The sequence below is a fragment of the Acyrthosiphon pisum genome, chromosome A1, assembly GCF_005508785.2.
Source record: "Acyrthosiphon pisum isolate AL4f chromosome A1, pea_aphid_22Mar2018_4r6ur, whole genome shotgun sequence".
Lineage (NCBI taxonomy): Eukaryota > Metazoa > Arthropoda > Insecta > Hemiptera > Aphididae > Acyrthosiphon > Acyrthosiphon pisum.
The window spans coordinates 85901233-85921973 of NC_042494.1; the positions used below are offsets into that span (position 1 = coordinate 85901233).

At 25.6% G+C, this 20741-nt stretch overlaps 1 protein-coding gene across 2 annotated transcripts in view; it reads left to right on the forward strand.

The window, feature by feature from the left end:
• The window catches only part of LOC100161167, a 23818-nt gene extending 3386 nt beyond the window's left edge, over nt 1-20432 (forward strand). The window contains exons 1-6 of one of the 2 annotated variants that reach the window (XM_003243204.4): nt 4808-5076; nt 15639-15847; nt 15909-16090; nt 16261-16963; nt 17782-18029; nt 18234-20432. In XM_003243204.4, coding sequence (XP_003243252.1) covers nt 5052-5076; nt 15639-15847; nt 15909-16090; nt 16261-16963; nt 17782-18029; nt 18234-18561 — 1695 coding nt within the window. In that variant the 5' untranslated portion in view covers nt 4808-5051 and the 3' untranslated portion in view covers nt 18562-20432. Of the gene's footprint in view, nt 1-4807; nt 5077-15638; nt 15848-15908; nt 16091-16260; nt 16964-17781; nt 18030-18233 lie in introns of those variants that run through there. The other variant, XM_001948136.5, reaches the window with a different exon arrangement.
• Nucleotides 20433-20741: the final 309 nt, after the last annotated feature.

Below are 20741 nucleotides of genomic sequence, written 5' to 3' on the forward strand. Positions count from 1 at the left end.
TATATATTATATATATGGGTACAATATTATATTATAATGTACAGCCAAACATTAATGTACTGTTCGCCTTTTTCGCAGGCCATGATTCCGATGGCAACGGCGATTGACCGCATCACGGGCGTGATCAGAACCAAAGTGTCGCTGGACTACGAGGAAAAATCCATGTACAGATTTTCGGTGGCGGCGACACACAACGGACATCCGCCCAAACAGACGATTCGCACATGGCCGGCGGCAATGAGGGTATGGTGGGTCGTCACACCCCCCCTGTTGAATTTTTTGTAATTATCAATCGGCAATTTCAGGGAGCCGTTGTCCGTTGGAAATTATACTTTTTGAAAAAAAAAAAAATTTAACATAGGAACGCAGTTGAAAACTTACCGATTTAGAAATCTAAATACTGCCGACTGATATTGTAGGAGTAAGGACCCGTATTATAATACTATAATATATTAATAAATATTTGTTTTTGTAAGTTGTACAACGTTAAGTCCGTCGGCATATCATTGCCATCGCTAATCGGCATTCGGCAATCCCTATCTCAAGTACCCGTATATAATCTTTTGTTATTATTACAATGATTGGTGATTGGTGGTTTATATATCACAAGAAGGCCGTGCAGGAAAATAAAAATCTAATTATTGAATTACATACTATTTTATTAAATATTGTTATCTATTCGACGATTCGACTATTTGTCGATGTATTGATTTGATTAAAACCATCAAAATAAGTGTAATGTACTAATGTGTAAACCCAATTGTAATTTTTGTACCTAAACGGGCTGAATTTTTTTTATTTTTTTTAAAAATGTATTCTTCTAAACGGAAACAAATTAAACTCGAATGCATGGAATGTGGCATTGGGTGGAATGTGTAATTGTTATGAATGTTTTTTATTTTATTAGCTTTTACATTTTCAATTTATGATAAGTTAATTAATTAATAAGTAATTACACATGTAACATGGCAGTGTAATAAACATTTTTTATATGTACAAAATATTAATTATTAAATTTATTTATTACACATAATAAATAAATGTGAAATACAATATTCATATTTTATACTTCAGGTAATCTGGTAATATTTTTGTTAATTATGATGTACTGCCATCTGCCGTCTGCTAAATTAAAAAAATTCTTATTATTTACTTAATTTTTTGAGTTATTAACAAACACTGATTGATTTATTCATACACGACTTATTTTTTAGATCTTAAAATAGTTCCGACAGCCTTGTATCTTTACATTTGTATGAAATACAAGTAACAAATATTTTAACTATAGTTTATATGCATAAAATGGTTTAAAATGTTTTAGTTCCATATTTTGTTTTTGTTTTAACTATACTTACTACTTCACCTTAACACAGAAAAACCAGGAATTTTTATACTTCACGTAGTTTTTTTTTTTTAGAAAATATGAGTCGGCATAAATTAAATTTCAGTCGGCAATACTTGATCTCACCCCCCCCCCCTCCGACACAATTGTATAACGCCGGCCCTGAATGGGGATATTGGGGGACTTGTTTAAGCTAAAATGTTGATGCACGTAAGTACCTATATATACCTATACGTGTGTTATTATTTTAGCTTATACACGGACAGAATATTTTACTGTCCTAGAATAAACGACGTCCCTACACAGTTTTACAATGATTGTACTCTCTTATTATTTTAAAATTAGAGTAAACTGATCTATTGTCAAATTTAATGGTATACTTCTAATATATATCGTGAACATTTTAAAATATCAAACATGTGATAATATAGACTTTACATTTTATAATAGATGATTTTACTCTAATATTGAAAATAACAGAGTAAAATGGATTACTAGCAGAACCAAAAATTTGAGTAGGTAACAGATTTTCTACAATTTTAATTTAGGGTATATATAGGTATATATAGTACGTTTGCTCTTTGGAGTAGGTATAATACTGATGGTCAAGACTATAGCTTATGAAATACCTTAGTATAATCCGATCTATGATAAATTTATTATACTATTTGCTATGGTTAATAACCATTGGTTATACTGATTTTGATGAGCGGAGAAAGGAAACTCGCAGTATCCAGCTTGGGTCGTCCGCTGATATAGCGATGTATATATATATTCCCACTATCGTATAACCATGCTCTTCTTCATAGATTGAATTATGATGGATCCATGTCTTTTGCTGTAAATAATGTAAATAATTTAATTTATTATATATAATTATGTATACGAGATATTCCAAATATTTATGTTATTAATTAAAATGCTGTCCTCCGATACTGCAGTATAGACTACGAGTCATTCAGGTTCTGGATAAAATGGGTCTTCATGTGCACAAAATATTTAAATTCTATAAAAACAAATGGCTAAACATAAAATAGTAAAATTAAATAGGTTTACAATTTTGAATGTTGATAAAAAATAATGACAGTAAAGATTTTAGAGATTATATTTAGGTATGTGTGTAATAGAATAATTTAACATTGTACAAATATTTAAAGTCATAAAGTAAAAATTATTCATTTTATAAGTATATATATAAAAAAAAATAATGATAATTGTAATTCAAACTAATACAACTAACTACATAAAACACTTATATACATTATCTGAAAATGTCTATTTATTTTGGACATATATCTAATATCGTCAAATGGTTTATTAATACTAGCTATATAATATAATTGAAAGTTTTTATAGATGATTGGAGAGTAGTGAAAAATTCTTATCTATATATAGATTAGGTACCTACCTACCCTTCATTACTCCTCCCAACGCAAGACTGCAGTAGTTTTTTTCGATATACCGCCACCAAAGTCATAAAATAATTGATTTATGCATATATATATATTTAAAAAGGCCAGATAAATAACCTACTTGAAATTAAAATTATAGATTGCCAATTTAAATAATAATTATAAGTGGAGACTACCGAACCTTGCATTCCCCTCTCAAATATTACATCAAGATCAAATAACTAAAAAAATTTAAAATACTACGGTTTCAAAAGGATTTTCCAAAAAAAAAACCGTAACTAACTAATAAAAAAACTGAGAAAGTCTCTGCAGTATAGTATAGTGCCTGTAGTCAGTACCTATATATACCTATCTTAATTGAGTATTTGAGTAGATCGCACTATAATTTATGCCTCATGTAGTCGTGTAGTCGGGTAGTCGCGTGGATTAAATTAAATTAAATTATTCAATAATTCTGAAAAGACATTATATACTATATAGTATTGGTAATTTAATTTCTTCTAGTGTCTACGTATATTAGATTAAACTTTTTTTTTTTCAAAAACATCGTATATTATATTATCACGATATGGCATAATATGTTATTGTTACTAATTAATTTCGTATAACTGTGTAAACTGTGAATAGATTTTTGGTGTGAATAGCTTAAAATAAAACTAAATATTTTGAAATATATGGTAAATAATATACTTAATTACGATACGTTTCTAGTCTCTACGAATAATATTTTTTAATCATAATTTACAACAAAATAACTAAAATTGTTATATTTTGACTAGGTATATCGTGGTTAAAGATTCCATTTCGTAAAATATTGATATCAAATGCCAACTACAAAAAATTGTGGAAATTAACCTATTTTTGACATTAGTAGGTCGTAGGTATTTCTGTAATAACTAATAACAAGAAACAATTTATGAGAAACCCAATATCTTAAAACTTCAAACTAATAAAAAAAATGTGTCTGGTGGATAATTTTTTTGATAATGTTGACGTAGGTATTAGAATCAAAATTTGTACGAGTAGTTTTTGAGTTAAATAACTTTGTGTACTAAGGATAATTTAAGTCCATGAATCATGATAGTATAGGTTTATAAGATATGGGGCTATGGTGATTTGAAAATGTTAGTGTTAAATATTAATCTATCAACATTAATAATTTGTAAAAATGTGCCAATATATATAATAGATCCAATATTACATAATATTTTATTTTATATTTTTTAAGGATTATTATGTGTACAATCATTTTAATAAATGAAAAACTATACACGCTCCAATTTTGAAATGGGTACAATCAAAAAAATTAGCCATTAATAATTTACAGTAAAAATAGGGGTTCTCATTAGAAAAATAGAAGTTTGTATCGCCACTGGACACTTCTTAAGTAGTACAAAAAAAAAAATTGAAGAATTTGGGTATTTGTTTAACTATTCCAAAACTCGGAATTTGAATAAAAACATTATTAAAGGCAAAAATGGGAGTGAGCATGCTTGACGAATCATCCTGTATATTATAACATGTAGGTATTTTATTAAAGTTTAAGTTTAATTGTTTTTTTCCGGAAAAAAAGAGTCTGCGGAGCAACAGAGCATTTTGTTGATAAATAATAATAAAATACCTACATATTTGGAGTAGTCAGTATCACGCGGAATGAGATAGCTAGGTAATTAATTATTAATCTTTAATTCTATAGCAACTATATTATATTCTATACAGACATGTTTCCCGCACTACTATGATTATGTTTATTATACAATAAAATTATTTAAAAATCCTTAATATTATAACTATAATGGCCAATGGGTATAGGTACTCAAAAATACGAGTATTACCATTGATACTAGTATTTATAATCAATGGTAATACCTACAGATATCATTGTATTCATAAATTATCAAATGTACTTCTGTAAAATTACACATATTTATAGTATTTTTTAATCGTTTGAATTATTACGATACATGAATGAATAAATTAACAACGTTCACCAATAGAGTGCGTACCTATTGTGGTATCTATTTTATTATAAAACGCAATAGATTTAATAAAATTCGGAAGTGTGAGTGTTGAATAACAGTATAACTACATTAGTATTCCCGCTGTTTTCAGTACGTAAAGATTATGATTATAATGTTACGACATTTTGAAGTTAAAAAATTATTGTAAAGTTTTTAAAGTGTGTACTTTATGAAATAAGTGCTATAAATTACTTTGAGTGGCATTAAAAATAATAGGCATCAGTGTTGTTCTAAGAAAAATATTTATTACATATTTACACGGGAGTGATTTTCATAATGATTTTATGCAAAAAAAGAAAAGGTAAACACATTAATATATTTCAAATATAACTATAGGACATAGGTAGATACTATATTATATTGTACATATGTAACATATTATTATTTATTGTGCATGATTTTTTTTTTTTAATAAAACAATAACGTCTTTTTTTTACTAATTTTTGCGTACTCCTATGTGTGCTTTATTTATTTAATATAAATTTAAACGGGTTGAAAACTATAGAATATGTTTATAAGTAGACCATTTTCAATAAATTTAGTATGTCGAAAAAAACGATAGACTCCGTTTTGCAACACCTCATTTAAATTTTTTACATTCGAAATTAAATCGAACATACCCTAATTCGTTTTACAACTTACGATTTGTACTATACAAAGAACGACCAATAAATAATAAAACAATAAACCTATTAAAATTTTTGAAAATGGACGCCGTATATTTTAAAACTTATGTTTATATTATTTGAACCTATATACTAACATAATTTTATACGGTTTAAAGGTTTTTAATTTTATTTATACATTTCTTTAAGTCACACTGCTTAAAATTAAAGATTAAAAGTTCAATGGTTTGAAAAGAGGTGTTTCATAAATTATTGTTCTCAGTTCTCTAATAGTTTTGACCTAAATATTATCGAATAAAATATTAAATTGTATTATTATAAATTATTTCTATAACTAAAATACATAAATAACAATAACTTCTACCAGGCATATCTCTATATGAATAGGTCCTAAGTAATAAGTATTAGGTGTTCAGTTGCAACTTATAATTATTACGATTTAAAATAATAGATTGTAATAAAATATAAATAGCCAATAAGTATAATATATAGCCGTATGGATTCCGAACTAGAATTATTCTTTTTAAAACCATTTCTATTACTTAAAAATTTCTTTCAAGTTTGAAACATTGTGATATATTATTAGTTGTTACTTATTACTTATTAGTCATTACCAATTTTTATTTTGTATTTAATTTTAATTCAGTTATATGTTTTTATAATAATATATATTATATAATATACGATATGACCATTGACCATATATTATATTATACTATACCATGTATATTTTACTAGCTGCCCGACCTTCCCCCGGAAGAAATTATTTTTTTATAATTTAATTTAAAAACATATGACTATTTTTTGGCTATACAAATAATATAATATAATTATATATTGTAGTTATTGTTATTGCTAATTTCTGAAAATTATTTATCCTGCATTTTGAATTCAACCACTGGGGTGGTAAATTTTATTATTTTTATTATAGAATAGAGATAAGGTAGAAAAAAATGTAACAATAAATTATTTGTTCAATGAATAATATATATTTTAAATAGAAAAATGCAAGTGCAAACAAATAAATAAATAATTAATAATAATAATAATAATAATAATAATAACAATAATAAATAAACAAACAAACCGGTTTCCTTCGTCTCCAAAATCAAGTTAGATTCTTATATATATAGAGTATAGACTAATACATGGGCATACAAATCATGGGAATTGGTAGTTTTTTTTTATTTGGTGTGCTAAGCTGTGTACATATTTTATTTTGTTCTAAACGTATATTTGGACTAACGCCAATATCGTCAGTATAATTCAATGCTTGATTTCTAGGATACAAAATATTTGTTCCTAAATGAATATAAATATTATTTAAGCATTTGGTATTTTTTCTAACAGTTTTTGTTTAAATAATGATCATGGCAGGAAACTATTAATTATAATTTATTTTATTTTACATGTATTATCAAATAATAATATAATATGTTCCTGCTAATATGTAGAGGTGCACAAAGAATATTATAGTAGTTAGTAAATTATGTTATAGGTACCTAATATTATGATTAAAAAGTATCAGGTACCTATTTACTAACTTATTATTAGTATTATTACTTTAATATTATTTATAAATACAATTAAATAATTACAAAATAAGTACTTTTTAAAGTATGTCTATTATTATACCTATACAGAAAATTCGGAATTAGAAAAATTATTAGTTAAAAATTGTGCTATAATTTGATTTAAAAACAGTTAATTACCTATATAACATATATAGATTAAAATAAATGCAAGTAGAATAAATAAACTAAATATTTTATTCTATAATATATTAATATGTTAGTAATCAATATATTATTATATAATTTTATTGAAGTAATATACAAAATTATTACTTTAGGTAATTATAAATATATTTTAATAATTAGTGTAGAAGATATAAATATTTATAATTATTTGTATTGGAAATATTGTAATCATTTTTCGGAATAGTAATAAATTATTATAATTAATATAGTTGATTATTTATATATGAGCAATATTTTACATTATATTATTGTAATTATTATGAATTTACATTCCATCGTTTCGTTTTCGCGATTGCCAGAATAATAATTCGAAGTAATTATGATATAAAGATTATGTTAATTAAGAGTACTTATCGGATAAACTGTGATAAATAAAAAGTAGTAAACAAATCATAATCGCTGAAATGCATGTATGTTGTATATCATGTTTTTACACATAACTGTGATCTGGCTTTAGTTGACCTCGAGAGAGAGACAGTAAGACACACCACACACATCTTTATCAGAATAAAGGAGTAGGTTGTAGGTATATGTTATTATGTGAACAGAAACAAAAACATTCTGTAGGCATTATTTTTAAAACGTTCACGGTTACTGCTAGGTAAATTAACCACAATTATGGCATTGGTGTTTAAATAACTCAATAACAATTATTCTAATTTGTTATTAGAAGAGGTAATTATTAAAAAAATGAATATTTAAAGTATTTATTTATCACACTAAATGTACTAATATGAATATTAGGTATAGCCGTATAAGGTATTAGGTACCTATATAATAATATATTATATTGCATGAAATGTGTTGACGTCATAAAAATGTGACAGACAAAAGTTTTAGCTATATGCCTATGGTATATGCTTATATCTGCAGTTCCGCAGCTGTCCCTAAGACGCTGAAGGCTGGACATTGTAAAAATAAGTTCATGAAGTTATTATTATTATTATCATCAGAAATTATTAGAAATAATCCTAAAATCGTGTACTTAATAAAACTTTTTTAATTATAACTTCCCATGACATTTAGTATAAATTAAAAACCTTTTTTCTAAAAAAAATCATATTGATACAACTTTATCTCTGTTTAATATTGAAAAAACTACTGCCTACAACTTACAAGATGCACTAGAAATATTATTTTCTTTATGTTATACTATCCAGTTAGATAATTATAACGAATCTTTATGATCTCGCTTATGTCTGTTCACATATAAGAACAATCAATAGATGACTAAAAAATCGGGGAAATCATAGAGACTTCAGAGCAGAGTATTCTATTGTAGGAGTCGTGTGCAAGTATCTCATCATTGAGTAGGTCACTGTAATGGAACCGTTGGCTGTTAATTATGAAGGTGGAAAGTACCGATTATCAGTTCAACACACGTGGAACATAGGAATAATTTAGAAATGAGGTGTGTTCTATTTCCAAATTAGCCTAAATGATAAGAGTTCTGAAAACAGATTTGAATTTATTGTTGAATTTATATTTTATTCTAACTGAAATATACTGCCCCCCATATATTTTATTGTATCGCCCTAAATCCTTAAAAATTATTGTATTTAAATTTTTGGATAAAAAATGTGGGGTAGTTTATCTTGATAGTGCTTTTTAAGAGATAATGCATTTTGCGATCTGTTCAGAATTCTTATCCTTTCGCCAGATCAATTCGCGGTATGCGTAGAGAAAATATAACACATCTAAATTATTCCTTTTATATATGTTGCAAGTGAGTGACATAAAGACTGAAATTCACCGCATTCAATTCCCTTAAATTTGAATTTAATGATCCACCATTGCATACACTAATAATTATTCTGAGCAAAAACTGGCCACCGTCAACTTCTATTTCTAATGATAAATTATTATTTATTAATACTAGAAGTTTATTTTTCTTTGTTTATTCTTTGAAATAATTTCATGCAAAAACATCGCTAACATATTATCATATTACCTATATTATTGATTATTGTTATTAGTCAATACCGATTATTGACGTATTGTAGAACATGACGTGTACGTATAGGTTCGTGATATAAACAGCTTGAAACTTATACAAACATTTAGAAAAATTTCACTATGTATAGAAAATAATAATATAGGTACTTAGGTACCTTATGACGAAAAATGCCAAGTTTCTAAGATTAAACCGCCAGTTATCGTTTGCGCATCAATATTATATTTTAACAATATAGAACTGAAAAAATGGTGTATACCAAAAGTCGCAAGTTGTTTTCTAAATTTATAGTGATATATTCTATCATTTAGAACAGGCTCCTGAACGTCAAAAACTAGACTATAAATTAAATATAACTTTTTATTAATAAAAAAATAAGAATAAACAAATTTCGAGATTTTGATAAGTTTTGTCAAAATTTGAACTTTAAATGCTAATTTAATAAAAAAAACTTATTGACATTTATCTTTATTATATTTAAACTTAAAAATCTTATATTATTCATTAGGTATCTATATAATATACAATATATAAATGTACCTACCTAATACCTATGTACATTTATAAATTATGACAACAATTCAATTGAATTAATGCAATTTATTTTTAATTCCTATTGTATCTATTTATTACATATTATAATATATGACAGGGATGGCAAATAAATGGCACTCGTGCCCGAGATGGCACGCGAAAATTTTTACTATATATATTATAGATTATAGAATATAGGTAATTTTGAGCATACGGCTTTTATCGGTCATTAACGATTATTCTATTTTATCTGTAGATAATTTTTTAGGTCCTAAGCTAACCTTTTTATACATAAATTATACAATCGAATTATAATATAACAAAATATAATTTTTTTCATGGCACGCTCTAAAAAAAAAAAAGGTAATTTTGGGCACGCAGTGTTCAAAAGGTTTGCCATCCCTGATATATGACAATCATTGAATTTTCAATCAATAATTTTTTTTTATACCCTCCTGTTTTTCAGCAAGTTGATACGCATATGATGTACGATAATTTGGTATAGGACGTAGGTAAATAGACAATGCGCAAACGATAATCGGCCGTTGATGCGCAAACAATGTACTATATTTTGGCTCAAGTAAACAGACGATGCGCAAATAAAATACGGCCAATTGATCATTATTTTCAATTTAAATATCCAAATTTGTCGAAGTTTTAATTTCAAATTTCAAAAAATTGTGCAAGATATGTATTTTTGATATTTTTAAATTGCTATCTGCAGGGGCGTATTTACGGGGGTGGATATGGGGACAAATCCGCCCCCATGGCTCTTTAAATACATGTCTATTATTATATTATAATTATTATATCATAATCTGTAAGCTAAAATTCTTGTCATCCGCCCTCTACAAAAAATACTAAATACGCCTCTGACCTATACATGAATTACTTACGATGGGTTGTATTACAATTACAAGTCTTATAAGGTATTAACACTCAAGTTGTAATATGTATATTGTATGCATTTTTAATTAAAAATAATTACACTATTTTCATGATTTGTTCAAAAATTGTGACTTAGTATTTTTGATATTTTTTTTTAGATAGGTAGTACTTACACTAGTACTATATACTATAAAAACTTTTGAGGAAAACTTGTATGACATTTTTATATGGAACACAAATTTTATTAAAATAAATTGAAAAAAAAAATGAATAAAAATCAACAATTTCAATTGTTTATTCAAATTATAAAAATAAGTCAAAAAGACTTGATATGTTTTGAATATTATTGATATCTATAAAATTCTAATATAAATATTTGGTGAACAATTTAAGTCTACAATTATTAAATGTTCGAATTACAACAAAACTGATTTGGTCAAAAACTGCTTTCGAGCAAATAAATAAATATTCCCGTTTTTTCTTACTTTTTACTCCCCGAAAGTATACCTACCAACTAAATCCGACTTTTGGTTTCAAAAACTTGATTCCCTCAACGTAGAAGATTGAACTTATTTTACTTGTCCAAGATAACAGACGAAAGGATTAAAAAATAAAATACACATATAATACCTATCAGTGTAAAAGTGTAAAACCAATCTCTCCGTTCAGAAAATGAAATACCTGTGTATAATTTACAAATTAGTTAAGCAATACTCTAACTCTAGCTCAGGTAATATAGGTACATGGTATGTTGTTTGTTTGAATTTGTATTTATAATTTTTACATTCTTTCTATAAAAGATTAGAAAATTATCTTATATACCTACTATTGTTTGCTGACTTGTATGTTGATTTTCTGGTAAATAAATTTTGTTTTTTATGATTCTGCGTAGCTAATATATTGTACTACTATACATTAAATAATGTTCATAATAATTTTAAATATTTATAATATTTAACCAATATCTTATTTTTTCTGTGCTGACCAGTCTATTTACCTCAATACTTAGATAGATATAGTATAGTTTATTATCTACGTTTCAACCATAAAACAACAATTTTTAAATATAATACAATATAAACTTAACTTCTAACGTCTTAGAATATTCGAAAACCGAAACCTATTTAGTATAGATAGGTATATTATTTTATACGGTTAATAAATGTTTTTATTTGCAGATATTACAATTTAAATGTGTGTGATAAAATAATTATTACCTCAATGAGTATTAAATCTTAATACAATCATATATTCATATTAAAAATTATTAGGTAACTACCTACCATATATTTACAATATTGAATAATTCATATTAAAATTACTAAACTCATCTATAGAACTAACACTTTCAATATACCTAATATCATACGGTTTAAAGAAATTTGCGCTGTAAATACTACGTTTGCGCTATCAGTAGGTACCAATTTATAATTTTATTTGTTCAACTTGACTTTTTTTTTTATTATAACCGACCACATAAAGTCAAGAGATCATCATACTCGTATAAAACATATTTAAGAATATATGCAAACAAATAACAACCATAATTAAAATTTTGTAATCAATAGGTATATCATACTATATACATCAAACGCCAATTACAAGGAAATAAAACTTTATAGCATTACGTCGTTATACATATATGCGGGACAGGGTCTTATAATATTAATTACCATGATAAACATTACTATTATAATAATAATAATTATTTATTATTATTATCTACGGTGATGGCAAAATACGAATGTGAATTTAAACCAATCGTCATTATAAAACTGCACAGGATTAACCGATTTATCAACTATTCACTTCTTACGTCCGTCATTTGACAGGCCTCTTATTTTAATTTTATCATTTTCTTCTTCGTCATCTTCCCAATCATCTGCGCAAACTCATACTATAATTGAGAAGTCCCATGTAATCATGCCACTCAGACGACCACTCAGACGAATCGTTGGAATTATGATAACAGTATATTATAATATTATGTCAGTATCTATATTTATATATAAAATATGAATATGATATAATGCTCAAAACCCACTACCACGGGGCCATTGCCTTTTTTTTATCGAATTGAAATCGTGGCTATTTCCAAGTTCAATAATTTTTGTCCGACGTCAAACGTCGTCTGTTTGTTACTCGTTAGTACTTATAAGTTATAGTAGACAATTTCGTAGAAACCAACTGAACGCGATCAACACGAGTAAGATTCCAACCACAGAAATCGAACTCATCATATATTATAAACTCGTTTATAATATTGTGGGCATGTATAGTGGTGTCTGTTGTGTTAACTATAATATGTAGTATGTATCGTTGTTGAATATATTATTAAAGTTAATAAACATAAAAACGTTATTAATGGCGGTCATAAATGTGTAGAAACTAGGTCAACAAAACTGATTTCATGATCATGATGCATATCAGAAAAACATTCAAATAGTTAATACAAAAATATAGTTATACACAATACACTTATACATCATACCTACCATACCGCTGCTGTTACACTTTTGTATTCTAAAATCTGTCTAACCGTTGTTATTCAAGATAATAAATTATTATTGCAATACAATTGCTATATTATTAAAAAAATACAATACTATTAAAATTCAGAAATCATACACATATTAGTAGGCATTATTTATAACTATTATTTAAAGCTAGTATTTAGACGCTCATAATTCGTAAAATTATTTTTAGACTCAAGGCATCAGCTTCCATCTATGAATAAGATCATAATATCGGAATTTTTAACAAGTATATTATAGTTGTTAGGTAGTATTTATAATTTTTAATGTGTATGTGAATTTTTAAATATAATAAAGAAGTTGATGGTGATTTTTATGCAACTAAATAAATTAAAAATAATTATGTATTAAAAACTTTGATGACCTCAAAGGTTTGATAATATATAATATATTAATATCATATATTATATGGTATTATCATGAATGTTGACTAAATCATATATATTTTTTTGTAACTTTATCAAGTTACAACTGTTATAACTGTTATAACCGATGTTCAATTAAAAAAAATTTAATGTTTATAATTTTCATTTTAGTTACTATAAGCTATAGTATGCCTACAAATTACAAAAATAGACATTGAATAAATTGGGCACAATGGTTTATACTTACACAGTTACACGAATGTTGTGATTATAATATTACCATTATTCATCATGATACATTTTAGTCTAAACAGTATATAGCCATATAGGTACTAGGAAACAAATAAACAACGTGAAAACTTTGGAATAACACGCAAATAAACTTAACAAGTAACGGTAAAAAATAAAAATAAAAACGAGAAAAATTATTTACAGTTTGGTACGAAGTACTTCCATTAATGTGGTCCATTAGAACACCCAGTACATAAATGTTATAAAAATAAAAACAGACAACATACTGTAATAGTGTAAATTATGTATGTTGTAATGCATACACCTATAGTTAAGATATTTTTATTTGTTTTATGAGTTAAAACTTACAAAACATCTTGGGTTATAGTATGTGTGAAAAATTAGTTTTAAATTCAAGGTTAGATAAATATTTTCACTCCGAATAACAAATACATTATAAGCCGAGGTGTCCCAAATGGCCAAATATCGCGCATAAAAGTTACTAACTAGGAAAACGGGAGACCGCCACGAACCACAGAGTTATATTGTTCCCAGACGTGAGTTATATGTTTCGTAATTGATGATAATAGTTTCTCATAGCTAACGAGTATAATAGTATACAGGGTGATTATTTTATCGAAGAACACTCATTATTTCGAAAATAAATAACGTTTTTGAAAAATTTTGTTCTCCATTACTTTAAGTCGTTACAACTTACAATACAATATTTTTTACTATTTTTTTAGTTTTTATTTTTTTTAATCACAATAACATAGGTACTTTTCCAAAACAGCTTAGAATAGTATTTTAAGAATTTCAATAATTTTATAAAAACCAAATTTCGAATGAGTATAGGCAGGTAATAATTCATTACTTAGGTGTACGGTATATACCTACCTCATAAACTAACTATTTACTATTCGTCCAAAATCCGAAAAATAGTCTGCAAAATATGTTGTTTTGAACCTAACGAATTAAAATGATTCAAAAGAAATATTTTCTGAAGCGTTAATAGTTTTTGAAATGATGAGTCTTTTCTAATAAAAGAATCACCCAGTATAAATTGTATTTTAAAGGTTTAATATTTATTTTAAGTTCGTCGACCTTTTGATTCGTACGTATATATTTAACCAAAATGCAGCGGTGCATTATGTTTAGCGATGTAAGATGTAATTTATATATTTTTATTATACAATTATTATTTAATCCCACATTATAAATTATAGTGACATAGTAAAAATAAATAACTAAGTACGAACTGATCTTATTAGTTATAACCTATAAGTACCTATATCTGTACTACTAACCTGCAATAATATAGCATCAGTGAAAAAATTAGTGTAGACCTAATATATATTTATTATCTCATCTACAATATAAAATATTTATATTATAATATAATATACTAAATAATAAATATGTAGAATTGTATACGTCTAATTAATTAACTTGTGTGTGTCATGTATATAAATGTATTTATGTTTTATTATTTTTATTCCAATATTATAAATAATTTTCCTATTCGTTTATTGAGATATCAAAAGCAAAATTTTACAAATTTAATATAGTGTAAATTTAGAACTATTTAAATAGTTTTAAATTAAGTATTCCAATCACGCATAAGGATTAACAATAATTGTGTATAAGTATAGTCTACTGAATTTATTGCTGTGTCCTTCCAAAGGTTAAAAAGAATTATATTGAAAACGACCTTGATGACAATTATTTATTATTATCTTTATGCTATGAATTCAACTTCATTGGATAACCCAAACGTGTAGATCATAAAAAATATATAGGAGATGTATAGTTTTGACTATACTTTTGGTTATCGAGTAAAGTATATTTTTCATTGTTTTTCAAAATATAAATAACTTTATTTTAAATTAATTTTCCAGTGTTTTCAATTGATTTGTATAATTTTGTATAATTTAAATAAAATAAAATATAAATAAATTCGTTTTTTTTTAGGTGGTGTATATTATAAAAAGGACAACCCTAATAGCCTTAAAGGACCACTAAAAGCGGCCAGACTATGTATTTTAAGTTTACTTGTGCCTGGTATTTTGGTCATTGCGCCATTGTACATTCGTTATCATGTCTATTCTGATCATAAATATCCTTTAGCTATTACTGATATGAGAATATTAGACCAAAAAATGTCAACATTTTGGTGCCAAGTAAGTATTGAAATTTAATTTGTGAAGAATACTTTTTTAAAATTATTATAATTATTTTCAGCGCCATATAGTGAATACTAATGCCACTTTTAATGCATATTTGATGCCAGAAAAACCATCTATGTTACCAAAAATGGAATTTGTTGAAATGGAGAGGCATATTACGTTAGAAGACGATATTAAAGAATATTGGGGATTTTATCTACTTAAAGATTCAATTGTAAAAGTGTCAACATGCTCAAGGTTAAATATATTTCACGATATTTTTTTATTAATAAAATATTATAATAATAACAGATAAAACATTTTATTTTTCATAATTTAAAATTTAAAAAAAATTACTTGACTAAAATTTTTAGTCTAAAAACATCTAAAAATTAAGTTATAAACATATAATTATTATATTTTTATAGGTGGCCTGGAGCTAGTATAATAGTTATTAAAGGACACAAACATTTAAAAGAATGCGCTTATATAGGAGATAATTCTAGCGAAGAGGTTGACGAAGTTGAATCTTCTGAAGAAGGCAATGATACACATATTCCAAATTTTATGAGAAAACTTACTCTTGGTATGACTGTGCCCGATATGGCACCTGACGTAGTCTACCTTACAAATCATCCAAATGATAGTAATATAAACCGCACATATTTTAAGAGATCCAGTAAAACTGCCAATCATCATTTAGATTATGCTGAAGATTTATATCAAAAAGAAATGAAAGAAAAAATTGAAAACGAGGATTATGTAGCCCAAACAGTAAAATCTAAGCCTGTATTCACAAACGTTAACGAAATCAATAATATACCTCAATCAAAAGAATTGATCGAAGAATCATTAAGAAAATTGGGAAATCAGGGAAAAGACGGAGCGACACTTTTACGCAAATTAAAAGAAGTTCTTCAAAATGATCTAAACGAGCCAATGAATGACACAAATAGACTTTATCAAATAATTGAAAATGCAATGGCTGACGATGATACATCATGGCGTGGTCCTAGACTGAGGCATTATCGTAGTAGATTTAAACGATCCACTGTAAATGAAAAAGATCAAGATAACTTGAGCAAAGAGTTATTTAAACATGACCAACAAAACGATGCAGCCAATGAAGAGGTACAGTATATGCTATCAATTACGTAATATTTAACTATATACCTAAATAAATATAAATTATAATTTTTAACAATAGTCTAAAACTATTTGCATCCTAATATCCTATAGAATCTTAGAAAAAAATATATACAGTTAGGTTAGGGTTAGTTAGGCTATGTTCCAAGTTTCCAATATGTAACACATTAGTATAAGCATTAATACTGATGAAATTTAACCATTTTTACAAGAAATTAAATCTTGCAATCAACCTATAAATTTAAATATGTGCCTTCATTCCAAAAATACAAATACCTGTAATTCTAGTGTGTAAATGTCGATATTTTTCAAGCGAACCACGAGGAGTTATTAAGTTAGAGAAACATTGAGATGTGTTTTTTTCGGAAAATATCTTTTGTGTATAAAAAAAAAACTAAAATACATCCGTATAGAAATGTTGAGCTTTTTATAAGTAAATTAAGTCAATTTTAAAATTTAAAACAATTTAATTTTAGAAAACAAAGTGAAATAGCAATCACTTTTAAATTATTAAATATTTATGAAAAATAACTCCACTCGTTTTTCTTATACCTGAAATAAAATTATTATTATTATTATTTTAAATATCAACACTTAAGATACCAGTGGTTAGCCAATACAGATTTTAATTCTCATTTAAAATTTTTTTTTACACTGTATAAGTACTAAATTCAATAAAACATACAAATTAAAAATAAAAGAATATTTTCAGGATAATTTTAGTTTATTAATACAACTTATGAAGATTCAGAACACTAACAAATGTTAACGTTACATTATTAAAGGGGTTATAATTATTTCAGGCTGATGCGCTATCATCAGATGGGATTGCTCAAGTTCGTGGAAAAGTAACTGAAAACAACACGCACACGATGAATAAGGACCGTAGTCATAGTGAGTTTTGGTCGTCATTTTCCAGTAGTGAAGAAATGCTCCTTGAATGCGAAGGTCTTTTATTAAGCTTACCATTAGCTCCACACCATAAATGTTTACCTCCGAACAAAGATCCTGATTATGAAGCAGCCAGCCATCCGAACACTGTTACTTATAAGTATGTTTTATTCATTTTTGGAATTACTATAATATATTCCTTTAAACTTAGAATTTTTAGTTTTTTTTAATAATAATTTATAATTACGAACATTAAGAACTTGAGTACGGATATAAATTAGGGTCTATCAAAAAATAGTATTTTAATATTTTATGCATTGATGACGTATCAAATATTAATTTAAATGTTACCATTTTAATTTAGGGTTCCTGGTGATGGATATTATTTTTTCGTATTCAACAGCGAGAACGAGATTCAAGATAACTTTATACGTATACATTTTGCCATCAATAAAACCGTGTACGATGTCTCAAAACCAACTTCATCTTGTCTAAATGTAACAGGTGAATGTCAATTACCTTTAAATTTTTGGTCACAGCAAACAACAGTCTTAGAAATGTTAAATCCTGGACCAAATAGTGATTCTGGAGATGAATTTATAGCGATTTCTACATGCCAGCCCAGATCTTCAGTATATGCCATTTGTCTGATAGCAGCACCTGTTCTGTTTGTTTTATTTTCTTTTCATTGATGTTTATATCTAAATTATCTTTTTGCGTGGATTTTATACAACTAACTATAACGTAAAGGATTTAAATCATAAAAGAAGATCAATTAAAACGTTCTGTGATTTTAAATGTTGAACAAAATAATTAGTTTTAAATATTAATATAAGAATTAATGAGGATCCCGCCTGAAGTATTAAAATATCTCATAAAATGTATTTAAAAATAATTCTATGTCATTCATAATAATATACTATACGTCTGTACTACTGCAGCTCAATTTATTAACATCGGTAGTATAAATGTATAATATGTATTATGTATTATCATTCAGTAAATCGTCGGTAAATTTTATTAATTATATTGTTTATATCTTAAACTACAATATACCATCAATATTTACATAAAGATTAAAATAAAACATTTAATAAGCCATCAATTTAAAATACAGATATTTTGAATATAGAATGTTGAAATAAATAGTTTATATTGAATGTATAATATTACATTTGATAAAGTTGATGGTAATGACAACTTTTCTTGGATACCACCGTACCTATATACAAAATCTCTAACTATACATTTTCAATGGTTTGAATAAAATTAGGCAAGTTATTATAAACATTCCTAGCTTTTTAAATCCCCATGATAAATGTCTTAATAATCACTAAATTCAAAAAAGCGTAATATATAGGAAAAATGAGTTAAATATATCAGCACAAATTAAAAACTAATAATAATTATGGGATTAATTTGTTATTAACTTTGTTAATTATTTAATTTTCTTAAATACCAAGGTAAAACAAAATTTTGTTATATTAAATATTATTTTCAAGAAATGAATGAGACTGAAAACGAGTTTTGAACTTATTTGTTATTTATCTGTGATCAAAAAAAAATAGTTGATTTGCATCAGTAGGATGTTTTGTAAAACTTCTTTTTATACGTGTTTATAGAAGTTACTAAATTATTTTGTATATTAGTTATAGATTTATAATTTATAGTTATAAATAATGATTTAAAGTCTAGAGTCTATATGCGTACCTACCAATAGGGGTATATAATTATATTACTTATAAATATATTTATATTCAAATCGTGTGGAAATGTTTGTGTAATTAACACTTTTTATTAATTTATTTACCTTAAACAAAATATGTATCTACAATTCATTGTTTTTTGAACAAATTTTAAATTTAATTATGTACTCAAACGTATACCTAATTATAACTATAATAGGCTTATAGGCATTTGATATACAATAGTATACAATAAAGCTAATTAAATTATTTAAATTAAAGTAGTCCTGGAATTTAACCAGTCATACTTTATAAAAATATTTGAAAGCCTAACCAATAGAATACTTTATTTATATTATTTTATTTGTTAAAAGTAACTTTTTAATTACCACTGCAGAAAACTTAATTCTTTTGCATTTTTTTAGTTTAGAAGTACCTAACCTAGTAATTTATTTGGGTGGAATTATTAAAGTACTTTAACAAATGTTAAATATTTAATTGTATTTAAGTTCATATTATATACAATCGAATTAATTTAACGATTATATACATTCTATAATTAATCATTATTATATTAATAATGTATTGTTTATAAACGTATAAGTATACCTAAACAAATTTATAATCGGTTAGTGCATATTTCCATACGGGTGTATATTATTATATATTATGTTTGACTATTGTACCTATATTGAACCTCTTTTACAATTAAGATAAGATAAATATTGTTATAATTATTTTAATAATTGTTATGTAAATGCATATACTTTTATTTTATAACTGTTACTATACCTACACTTATACGTTATACGAATATGTTAATTTTTATACACAATATTTCACAAGTTGTATTTAAATAAAAATATCGATAAACATAATGAATGTTCATCAATTTATTCCAAAATTCTATTTAAATTACTCCAATATCAGTTCAACAAGATAGGCACAAATACAAGAAAATAAATTAATTGTGTTATTTAAAACGGTATTAATATAGGAAATTGCTTTAATCATTATTCGTTCTTCATGGAAAAAATGTTCGTTTTTAATTAACATATAGAGATAACAAAAATTATTTATCATAACAATAACAATTTGTGTCTACAAACAATTATTCATTTTTATTTAAAATACATACCTATCCTTATTCCAAATAATAATAATAATATTTTAAAGCATAATATAAT